Source organism: Microtus oregoni, unplaced genomic scaffold (assembly GCF_018167655.1).
Source record: "Microtus oregoni isolate MIOR12 unplaced genomic scaffold, Mior012 000001F_ref0000356, whole genome shotgun sequence".
Lineage (NCBI taxonomy): Eukaryota > Metazoa > Chordata > Mammalia > Rodentia > Cricetidae > Microtus > Microtus oregoni.
Window position 1 is genome coordinate 52,133,267 of NW_024543060.1, and position 11,624 is coordinate 52,144,890.

Here is an 11,624-nt window from a genome sequence, read left to right on the forward strand (position 1 = left end):
TTTCCGAGGCCCTGGGCCTGATATATCAACAGCCAAATTAAGGCCTAAACCTTGCTTGATTCTGGGCATCCCACTTTATAGCTCAGTGTGGCCGTGGACCGGAGCAGTGGGCATCCACCCTGAGGGTGATACTGTCTTTAAACGACTTCCAAACACCCCCCTGCCGCTGCCTCTCAGGGGACTGCTGCCTAAGGTTTATTCCTGTAATCTGAGCTGAACGCGGGCCTCAGGGTGGGGGGTGGGGGCTAAGTGCGCCCAAGGGGAGGCGGGAACCATTGCCTGGGGTAGGACAGAAGTCTAGGTGAGTGTCCAGGGAGTGGAATGGAGTTAAGTTTGACTTTATCTGTGTCCACTGTCCTTCACCCGTGTTTCAACACCTCAAAACAAATTGGTCTAAGTGAGGGCAGGGAATGTAGAGTGTGCCGACCGGGTAATAGACTTGTTCCTGTCCCTAAAAGTCTCCTCGCTCCCTCAGGGACTCCGTCTGGTAACTCGGTTGTTAATCAGGTCTCTACAGCCAAGGGTGCTTTGGGCCAGGGTTCCCGAGTTTTTCTGCGTCGTTAGAGAGTAGATGTGATCCCTGGGGAGTTGGTAGCCTCCCACAAAGTTAGCGGGTTCAGAGTGCAATCCCTCTCCAGGTCAGGATCCCGTGGAAGGCGACAGGACCTTTAGGCCTAGGACCCCATTATGATCGCAGCTGGGCTCCTGTTTTAGTCCGCAAGGGCTGGGAGCCACTGGGCTAGACGAGCAGGCAAAGCGCTGCTGCCTAGCAGGCCCAGTCTGCGGGTGCGTTCCGCCACCGCTGTGGCCCTGTAGAGCCAGCCAGGAGCAGGGAGGTGGGGAGGGCTGGACTCAGGGCGGGGGCGCAAGATTGACGAGGCCACGGTGGCCAATAGCCATTCCAGGAGGGCGGGATGGGCGGGAGCCGTCGTTAAAGGGGCGGTGTGACCAGGAGGCCCGGCCTGGATCCGAAGGGAGGAATACCCGGGCCGGAGACTAGGGTACGAGGGGGAGGGGAGAGGAAAAGGGGGGGGGCACAATAAATAAATAAATAAAATAGAAGGCTGCTTCTGCGGTCTCAGCGCCCACCGAAATAAACAGAGGCGGCGGCAAAAGCTGCCCACCGCAGCCACAGGGGAGGAACTCGCGTTGGCCTCCTGGTATTTGCTTGCGCCGAGGACAACGCTCTGTCCTTGTTGGTGCGGTCACTCGCTTGCGGACTAGCACCCAGGGCGGACCGACTGGAAGTAGAACCAAAGATCACTTTTTTATTGTTGTTATTGTTTTTCTGCCTAGCCTAACCCTGCTCCCCTCCCCCTCCTCGCCTTCTCCCCTCCCACAGTCCCCCTCCCCTACTCTTCCCCCGCCTCCTCCTCCGGCCCAACTTAAAGAAAGAGGGAGCGACGCGCCCGTTTCCTTCATCTGGGGGAATTCGTGGCCGCAGCAAGTTTACTACTCCGGCGCCGCCAATGCCAAGCTCGAAGGACCAGGAGGGCTAAACCTCGCAGCCTCGGAGCCGAACAATACCAGCAGAGCACTGGGCGGCGCGAGCAAGGCCTCGGGGGAGGGAGCGGCCACCCGTGAGCGCCGCAGACTAGGCGCCTGGCCTCCTTCTCCGGGCTGCCCAGCGCCCCCGCCGAGATCAGGTGGAGCCGCGGGTGCCCTAGGCTCTGGGGCTGGCGGAGCTCGTCGCAGTCTTCTCCTTGCCTGCCTGCCGGTGCACAGCCGCTGCCCTGGGGCACCGTGGCCCCGCGGCTGCGGTGACTTCATTCGGCGGACGCCGCTGATCTCAGGCACCGGGTCCGCCAGCAGTGCAAGGCAGCTCGTGAGTGAGTGCGTGCGTGCGCGCGCGGGGGCGCGCAGGGGTGGGGGCCGCGGCGCGGCGCTCGCCCTCCGGCGGCCCCCCTCTCCTCCGCTCCCCACACCTCCCTCCGCTCCCTCCTCCCGCCCGCCCTCCCCTGCCCTGCCCGCCCGCCCCCGCCGCAGCTCCTTTAATACACTTTGGTTCTCCTCCTGGCTTTGGACTCTTCTCCTCCTCCACCTCCTCCTCCCGCGCCTCCTCCGCCGCCGCCTCCTCTTCCTCTCCGTGCCTTCGCTCCGCGCCCGGCGGCCCGAGGCAGATCCAGGCGGCGGCGGGCTAGCAGCGCGACTCCCAGGGCTGCAGTCGCCAGTGTTTTCAGCGCGGGCTCACGGAGCCGGGCGTTCGGAGGACGCGCCTTGCCGATCGGAAGAGGGAACCGAGGCGGCAGGGCTTACTGGGGCCGACAGGTCGGCCGGGCGCGCTGGCCATGCTTCTGGACGCGGGGCCGCAGTTCCCGGCCATCGGGGTGGGCAGCTTCGCGCGCCACCACCATCACTCGGCCGCGGCGGCGGCGGCGGCGGCTGCCGAGATGCAGGACCGCGAGCTGAGCCTGGCTGCTGCTCAGAACGGCTTCGTGGACTCAGCCGCGGCGCACATGGGCGCCTTCAAGCTCAACCCCGGGGCGCACGAACTGTCTCCTGGTCAGAGTTCCGCGTTCACGTCGCAAGGTCCGAGCGCATACCCGGGCTCTGCTGCGGCTGCCGCTGCGGCCGCAGCACTAGGGCCCCATGCCGCACACGTTGGCTCCTATTCCGGGCCTCCCTTTAATTCCACCCGGGACTTCCTGTTCCGCAGCCGCGGCTTCGGGGACTCGGCTCCGGGAGGCGGCCAGCACGGGCTTTTCGGACCGGGCGCCGGCGGCCTGCACCACGCGCACTCAGACGCGCAGGGCCACCTCCTCTTCCCGGGCCTCCCGGAGCAGCACGGGCCGCACGGCTCTCAGAACGTGCTCAACGGGCAAATGCGCCTAGGGCTGCCGGGAGAAGTGTTCGGGCGCTCGGAGCAATACCGCCAAGTGGCCAGCCCGCGGACCGACCCCTACTCGGCGGCGCAACTCCACAACCAGTATGGCCCCATGAATATGAACATGGGGATGAACATGGCAGCGGCCGCAGCCCACCACCACCACCATCACCACCACCCTGGTGCCTTTTTCCGCTACATGCGGCAGCAGTGCATCAAGCAGGAGCTCATCTGCAAGTGGATTGATCCCGAGCAGCTAAGCAATCCGAAGAAAAGCTGCAACAAAACTTTCAGCACCATGCACGAGCTAGTGACCCACGTCTCGGTGGAGCATGTCGGCGGCCCGGAGCAGAGTAACCACGTCTGCTTCTGGGAGGAGTGTCCACGCGAGGGCAAGCCCTTCAAGGCCAAATACAAACTGGTCAACCACATCCGTGTGCACACCGGCGAGAAACCCTTTCCCTGTCCTTTCCCGGGCTGCGGCAAGGTCTTCGCACGCTCCGAGAACCTCAAGATCCACAAAAGGACCCACACAGGTAATCGTGGGTCCGGAGTGGGAAGAGGCACCTCGAAGAGAAACTCACAGGCTGAGTGTGTTCGTGTCTGTGTGTGTGTGTGTGTGTGTGTGTGTGTGTTCGTGTTTGCGCGCGCTAGAAGCTACCCACCAGCCAGAGACCTGGGAGAGTGCAGGACAGCCAGCGGCTTGTTTTTGTTGGAGAATGGTAGGGTATTGGGCTGGAATTTTTCCATGTGCGGAAATTGAACTTTAAATGGTCAGTGTGATACCAGTATAGGCTTGAAGTGAAGCGATCCCCCCTCCCAGACCTGGTGAATCATTTCCATTCTAAATAGAGCGCACAAAATAAAACAATTCTGCTCTAACTAGATGTCTGGGAAGCAAGCCTAGCAAGGACTTTGTCGGCTAGTCTGAATGAGCTTTTCTGCCCTGAGTGGATTATCTGTTTTTCAGAGGCTTGTGTGTTTTCCCATTTCTTTTACTCAGGGTCCAAACGCCCTTCTCGGGACTGTTTCCCATTAAATGAATCTGGTGTGAGCCGAAGCTGTAAAGCGGTTCTCACTTGAAATGTTTTTAAAGCCCATCTCGGGGTGGGTCGCAGGGGACTGACGGTGGTTTGTCAGCCGTTTGTGAAATTCTCTAATGGGCACCAGAGGGTTTGCGATTCCCAACTTAGACCCTCGCCCGGGCCAGCAAGAGCCCCAGGCAGTACCGCCCCGCAGGGCGTTCGCGTGAGAAGAGAGAGGCAGAAGAACGCGCCTCCTGCCTCATAGATTATTCATCTACGACCAGGTCTCAGCCAAAATCGCAAAAGACGAGTTCCTAAAAGAAAGCCAAATGTTTTAGCAACTTTCCTTGTCAATATTTACCCCGAAGTGGGGATGAGCCAGCGGCCTATTGTTCTCTTTTGGGAAGGGAGGGAGCTGAGGTGCGAGACAAGCTTTTAACAAGGTTTAAAATTTGAGAAATATATTTGCATGAAATGCCCTGTGTCTGAGCGGTTGTCTTTAAAAAAAAACAGTTTAGGTGCTAATGGAATTTAACGTTAACTGGTCCCCTTTCCAAGTGGAACAACATTGGAGTTCTCACACCTCTAAATGACTCCAAGCATTTGGAGTCCTGGCAACAGGATGCAGGAACCGCCAGAAAATTAAACATGGAGATTTTGAAAGGTTTTCCTGACTGCAGCCCCCAACCCCTTAACTTGTGCTGAATATAATCAATCATTAAAGGGCTACCTTATCACTAATGTTTAAACGCCTATCCCTCATAAAAAAGGACGGGTTTATACTAGAGTTATGGTTAGCTCAATTTTTAGTATTTTGGATGAAAAATACTGGCTCAACTCTCTCCATAGCCCAGTCTCCAAACGACTCACAGCATCTCCAAATGTGATTGCCTACTGGCCTCAAAGAGAAGGCGACAGCAGCACAGCCGCCTGTGTGATTTTGATAATGCCCCAAATATTTTGTCAAAATAACAGCTTCTCGATGGCTAGACCAACTTGTTAGGGGGTTGGGGATCCAAAAAGCCCCGTGGAAAGGCTAACAGGGCCAGGAGCGCCCCGAAATTAATGGAAATTTGTGAAGGGAAGTAAATTACGAAATAAACGATGGAATCTATTAGTTGGTTCTACGGAGAGGGATCCAACCTGTTTCAGAGACTCAGCCCTTTCTTGCCCTCTGTACCCGGGCAGCCTTGGTGAGGACTCTGGGGTCCCGGGTGTCCGTAAGCAAGCGCCCTGTTTGCTGTCCACAGGGGAGAAACCTTTCCAGTGTGAGTTCGAGGGCTGTGACCGGCGCTTCGCCAACAGCAGCGACAGGAAGAAGCACATGCATGTCCACACCTCAGATAAGCCCTATCTCTGCAAGATGTGCGACAAGTCCTACACGCATCCTAGCTCATTGCGGAAGCACATGAAGGTACCACCGCGGTAGCCGGGAGGGCTAGGCGGACCTCGAGCAGCAGCTCCCGGCGGGCCTGGGAGGGTCCCCAGGGGCCGAGGGACACTCGTGGGATGCTCCTGGCTCTGGGACCCGTCCGTGATCACAGCAGCTGCACTCACACCCAGTCCCCTCTGGTCCCCGCTCCCGGCTTTTGTCTTGCAGGTCCATGAGTCCTCCCCTCAGGGCTCCGAGTCCTCCCCGGCTGCCAGCTCTGGCTACGAGTCGTCCACGCCCCCGGGCTTGGTGTCCCCCAGCGCAGAGCCGCAAAGCAGCTCCAACCTGTCCCCGGCAGCGGCAGCGGCGGCAGCAGCAGCTGCAGCGGCGGCAGCCGCGGTGTCTGCGGTGCACCGAGGCGCGAGCTCTGGCAGCAGCGGCTCTGGAGGCGGCTCGACCACAGGCAGCGGCGGGGGCGGCGGGGCGGGCGGCGGGGGCGGCGGCAGCTCTGGAGGGGGCAGCGGGACAGCCGGAGGCCATAGCGGCCTCTCCTCCAACTTCAATGAATGGTACGTGTGAGGGGCCAGGCCTTTCTCCCATTCCCTGTTCTCCCCTCCACCACAGCCCTCCCAAAACCCACCGAGGGCACCTTAGGATCGTGTTGTTAAAATCATCAATCTGATTTTTATGGTGATGAAAAAGATTTTACCAGCAGAAGGATTTTTAAAAGTTTTTTTTATAAACAAAACAACAATCTAGGCATGAAAAGCAAAATCTCTGTGTTTCTGAAGCTGAAAACAAAATAAAAATTTTAAGAAGGTAAACTCCACAAAAATATCGAGCCAAACTTCCCTAGCGACACCCCAGCCCACTCTTCCCCCGCACATGCTTCCCAGTCTTCTGACAAACTGTACATAGCCATTGCGGACTCCTTCCTTTTCCACGGTGATTTTAATGGCTTATTGGTGGATAGAAGTTTGTCCATTTGTAAACCCTGGATTGCTTTCCTTCCCTTCCCGCTCTTCCCCCATCCCCTTCCCCCGAGTGACGGGCCTTTTCTTTTTTTCCCTTTTAGTTTACCCGGCTTCTTTTTTAAGTAATGTGGAAGAAAATGGTTTATTTTGTATTGTGGTATTAAATATTGTGTTCCTTTTAATGAGGCAACTTGATTGTAAACTTCATGCAACTATAGACTGGAAAAACATGAGCCGTGCCAAAGTCTCCCTTCTGTTTCTTCAACACAGCAACTCATAGCACTCATCACCACCACCACCAACGCTTGTGAATGTATTTTTCTGTTAGCTGGGTTTACATGTGATGTTTCAGTGCTTTTGCGAGTTCGATTTGTTAGTTGTTGTATGAAAGATTGGGGGTGGGGTGGGGTGGGAGTAAACGTTGTGCCCTTAGCTTTTTCCGTAATAACACCCTTCTGTAAATATCCGTTGCCATATTTATCCATTTGTAATTAAATTATGGTATTAACTTGCTACAGAGGAAACAATATTTATAAAGAATGTTTCTTAACTATAAATATGTACAATTGTGGGCATAAACTGTTTCAGATTTTTTTATTTGAAGGTTTAAGTGGTTTGATCATTTCTTGTGATGTTTTGAGAGTAATGCATACAGAAATATAATAAAATTGTTGAAAATGCATGAACATACTTTTTCCTTCTTAGCAAAGTTATTGAAGAGAATGGGAAGGAGGCAGCTTGAGGCACGACTGTGTATGGACTGGGAGTGTGGGGGATGTGCCACCTTGCATTCTTTGGAGGAAGGTCTATTTATGCATGGAGAATGGGCCAAACTGCCCCTTTGGCAGAAAGTCTCAAAATTATTTTCTACATCCCTTTGTTTGGTAGCTGAGAATGAATTAAATTTTTGGAAAGCCCCCGTGAGGAATGGCGGCAGGAACCTTCACAGTGTCTAATGGCCCCATTATCTAAGGGAATGCCTTTCTTTCTTTCAGCTATTTGGGCTGGCTTTAAAAGCACTAAACATTTCCTTATTCTTTGTTTTCCTACCCTTCCCCCTTCCTCTCTCCCTCCCTCTGAAAAGCTGAGGTACAGTTATTTTTAATTGCACGTTTAAAACTGAGCGGACTACTTTGTTTTTGAACTTGGCCTAGTGATTATAGTTTAAAGGGACTCGTTTCTACTACTACGAGTTTTTCCCCCCTTGATATTTTAAACAGAGCTTGCTCAATAAATCCTGTTTATCTTTAGCAGCCCTGCAACAATAATTGTGGCTTTCTAGAGAAAGTAATAAATAGAATATGCTTAAAATTTTTTTCGCCATCATAGATAGGAAAATATCCAATCTGCGGCCTCAAAGGAAAGAAGAGCAGCTCTGCAACCAGCGCAGCGAAGTAAAATAGGAGAAAATATAAAGGCTGATACTGCCAGGTGAAGTAAGTGAGCCAGCGCAGGGTTTTCAGCAACATCTGCCTCTGTGCTTTCTACCCCCACATGAGTTGGTGTGAGTTTTCAAACAAGGTGCTGTAAAGAAAGAAAACAAAAATAATGTTAGCAATAAAAGGGTACGGATGGAAATTATTTCTCAATTTCTGAACCATCGAGAGCTTTCTCTTCCACTGGGTGTCCCTGAGCTTCTGAGAGGCCCCAAGCGATGGGATTTGCTCCCCTGGGAGGAAGAAGAGCCGGGTGGCCCCTGAGGTCCCAACAGTTCCACGGACGGGCAAGTGAAGCCTAAGGCTGGTTGAGACTGGTGCAAAGGGCTCAAAGGGCTCGGGAGACTGAGACGTCTTTCTGCTACTTTCTCCTTGCTCTGAGTTGAGCCACCGGGTCAGGCTTGACAGCCCCAAGGGCATTTGGGAAGAGGAGACTGACCTCCCACAGGCCAGGCTACCTGTTCAGTGGCAGGCTGAGCACACTCCATCCAGCGTGTGTGTGTGTGTGTGTGTGTGTGTGTGTGTGTCTGCTTGTGATACTCAGAGTGACAAGTGCCAGAGTCCCCTTTCCCAGCGGCTCTCGAGCTGCCTAAGCGCCAACTTCTGAAGCAATCAACCCTCTATTAAAATCAAATTTATAACCCCTAATAATATTAAGCAAAATTATTAAAATAATTGGCATATGTTATTGAGCCTTAGGAGAGTTCATTGAACAATTATAAGCTGTGAGGAAAATCGTTTAGGGTTTCGCCGAGCCCTCACCCCTGGGGGAGTAGGCAAAGGAGTCAGATTAAATATTCATTTCGTGGACAAGAAGGAAATGGTTCTATTTCAAAGGTTTCCAATCTTTTCGGGGGGAGGGGGAGATACCCAAAATTTAAAAAAAATACTCAAGAGGCATTAACTTAAGGCCTTGAGGCCTTCTTGTTTTTCGGGAAGTTGGGAGCAAAATGAATGCTTTCATTGGACCAAGGCAGTGCAATTGTTTTCCACATTTATGGGGGAGCTCGTGTTAAGTCTAGGGCGCTGTTGCTAATTTTCAGCAGAAAAATACAACGTGGAGAGGTTGGGCTAGAAAGATCGTCGCCGGAAAAGTGCATTCCTAGTCCGCCTTAGAACGGATGGAGACCCTGGGAAAGGATTTCTAGCAAAATGGCTCCTAGTCCCTCTCGCCTATCGCCTCTAGGCTTTGTCCAAAGGAGTCCTCAACCCGACGGCTTGATTCAGGTTCCATGTTTGGTCTTTCTCTTAGCCCTTCGAATTTCCGGAGCCGATTGAGAAAAGAGGAACATAGCGTGCGTGTGAAGATTGCAGAAGATGCCAGAATCGCTCTTCTTAAAGGGTACAGCCAGCAGTCTGGCACCTGGGCTCGAGAGCTTGGGAGCGATGGGGTTGGGATGGGGGTAGGTGTGAGTGAAAAAGTGCTGCGCGGGATCCCCCTCCCCTCCCCGCAGGCCAGTTCTAAAAAGAACCTGAATGCTAACCTGCACTTGCCTTGGCTTCAGGGCCTCATAGCTGAAACGTCCTTTCGCAGGACTCAAGAGCTGCGCTGTGAATCTCTGCCGCCTCGGGAGGACTGGTCTCTGCCTGCCACGGCCGTCAACTTGAACTTCAGTGAGCCGAAGCCCGCTCCCTTCGCGCTCAACTCCCTCCACCACAGAATAAGTCCCCTCTCACCACGAGATTCGCTTTATCCAGAGGCAGCTGGAGCTCCCTCGGGAGGCCCATCATTATTATTATTAATTATCGTGATCCTCGCTGCATTATTAATGGTCACAAGGATAACGGGCTTGGTGGGTATCAGTTTCTCCCAGTTCAGTGATGTTCTCCGAAGTTCCTGGCGGGGAGGAGGTTATTCCCAGCCCAGATGCCCCGTGAATTCTGCTAACCGCACGAGCAAGGGAAGGTTTCCAGAGTCCTCCGATCGCTGCGGGACACCAGTACCCGCACAGCATCCCTTGCTTCCCGGGGCCCCTTTCCTCTGCCCACCGCCGGCACCTTCGCTCTTCCTCCACCCCACCCCCTACCCCCTTTGTCTCTTTTTCAGACGGATGTTTTCAGTCTCAAGTGGTTTTTTTTTTCTTCCGCACAAAACCCTGAGATCAAGGGCAGATCACAGGCTGGACCGGGGGGCTCGAGTTTCCCCAGCTCTGTGCTGTTCGCCAGCCTCGCTGGGTTCGACTGGGAAGGCCTAGGCGGGTTGGTAGGACTAGGGGAAGTGTGTCCCAGTATGTTCTGGTGAGTTCATTGGTAGCACAGGAGCCTAGAGACGTGCAGAGATTTACCAAGTATGCACTGGAGACTCAGCTCCTTCTATGCCCCAAATCATGTCACAGAAACCATTCAAAAGGTTAAGAAATAAAGGCCTCAGAATAACACTCATCGAGAATTAGTTGAACTTTGGGCAGACTTTTAATTAAAAAAAAAATATTAAGTGCGTAGAAAGTTCCTCTCAGGACCCAAAGTAGGGGTTCAATAAATACTTGTGGGTTGATTATAGTCCGATGCCCCAGAAAGTTACAGACCCGAATCCTAGAGCTACCCCAGCAGCCTGGCTGAGATGAAACGTTTCTATTTTTAACCCGCAGCTCAGAACGAAGACTGTAGAAATGTCTTTTCTCCTCTCACTCCCAAGCCTCCTGTCCCAACTGATTGTTGCTGACTTTTCTGTTGTTGTTTTTTTTTTGGGGGGGGGGGTATCTAAATCTTTCCAGACTAGATAGAATGGTCAAGTATTATCAGAAAACCTCAAACCCATCCCGCTGAGTCCCCGAGGCAGTAAAGGCATCCGTGGTGATAAGGGTAGCATTGTAACAAATGAGGCCACCTGTAAAGCTGACCAGGGTAGTCCAAGTGTCTTGAGTTCAGGGTCAAGGCTGGGGGTGACTAGGGACAGAAAGGCCCTCGCCCCTGAATGGCCACTGCGGAAACCTCCGGTAGGGGAAGTCCGGGTTAGGGTACTCCCCAAGGACCATGCTGCCCCGCCCCTACAAGGAGCAAGCTGGTAACTTTGGGTACGGGGGCCACTATGCAGCCCACTCCCTTCTCCCCGTTTTCCTTATATTTTTAAGGCGGAGGAGCTTTTGAAGAGGTAACGCTTGGCGCCTCTCTTTCTACTTAACTGTTTTCTCCCTATTCCCGGCAGCCCACCTGGCTTGGCACAACCATCAGGCAGGGTTTGTGGGAGTCCCGGAACTCACTCTACCTCGCACCCACACAGACACACCGTTCGCACTCCCACGTCGATCCACTTCATCCTCTCACATAGGCTCACCTCCTGCGGCTTCCGAATCTTTCCACCACCGGCTCACTCTCGGGTGGGAAGAACCCCTCCTTGGAGGGGGCCAGGCCTGCTTTGCACCCACCTAACATAGCTTGGGAGGGTTCACTGCCTGGCCCTATAGGTGAGGCTCATATCTTGAGCTGAGATGGCGTGGAATGGGAGACTACAGCCTTTGGCAACCCTAGCTAGGTCCATCCCCAGGGACTGTGATGGGTCCAGATTGCTCTGCCCAACTGCTGCGCTCCCCCGCTCGGGGGCAGTGGTCCTGCTGGCAGTTTTGGGGTGAAATGCTTGAGTACCCTGTCTCATAACCCTTGACTCAATCTCTTCTTTCCTCTACGCCCAGATTTTCATTTTTTTCCCCCAGAAGCTAAGTCAGTGGCCTTGGAGAACAGAACCTGAGTGGCGTCGCTAGGGAAGGAGGTGGGTGGGGTGAAAGTAACCTTAAGAACATCAGAGATAACTATTGCAGTTGAAGCTTCTCCAGTTGTCTCTGTGATGCTTCTCTATCCACAGAGGCCTGGAACACTCCTGACCTGGTGCAACTTCAAGTGGGCACCGAGTTCCCTTTGATGGGAGCAAAGGTTCTCGCTGCTGCATTCCCTAAAAACGTCAAAACCTGTTGCAGTGCCAACAAAACCTCTGCCACAGAGCCGAGATAGAGATTCTTGCTGCGGAAAGCGCTGGTGCTTACCGCACGGGATTTTTTG

General features: G+C 53.7%; 1 protein-coding gene across 1 annotated transcript; it reads left to right on the forward strand.

Annotated features, from left to right (window-relative positions):
* The first annotated feature begins 1,975 nt into the window (after positions 1–1,975).
* Positions 1,976–6,587, forward strand: Zic2 (Zic family member 2). Its single transcript, XM_041676707.1, has 3 exons — positions 1,976–3,360; positions 5,100–5,263; positions 5,450–6,587. Exons 1-3 carry the CDS (start codon positions 2,289–2,291, stop codon positions 5,798–5,800), a joined length of 1,587 nt encoding a protein of 528 aa, XP_041532641.1. The 5' UTR covers positions 1,976–2,288; the 3' UTR covers positions 5,801–6,587.
* The last annotated feature ends 5,037 nt before the right edge of the window (positions 6,588–11,624 follow it).

Excerpts from the sequence above, each read along its gene's own strand:
- Zic2 (XM_041676707.1), top strand. The coding sequence starts at position 2,289 with ATGCTTCTGGACGCGGGGCCGCAGTTCCCGGCCATCGGGGTGGGCAGC. Across the intron at positions 3,361-5,099 it reads CCACAAAAGGACCCACACAG|GGGAGAAACCTTTCCAGTGT; the intron begins GTAATCGTGGGT and ends TGCTGTCCACAG. Across the intron at positions 5,264-5,449 it reads CATTGCGGAAGCACATGAAG|GTCCATGAGTCCTCCCCTCA; the intron begins GTACCACCGCGG and ends TTTGTCTTGCAG.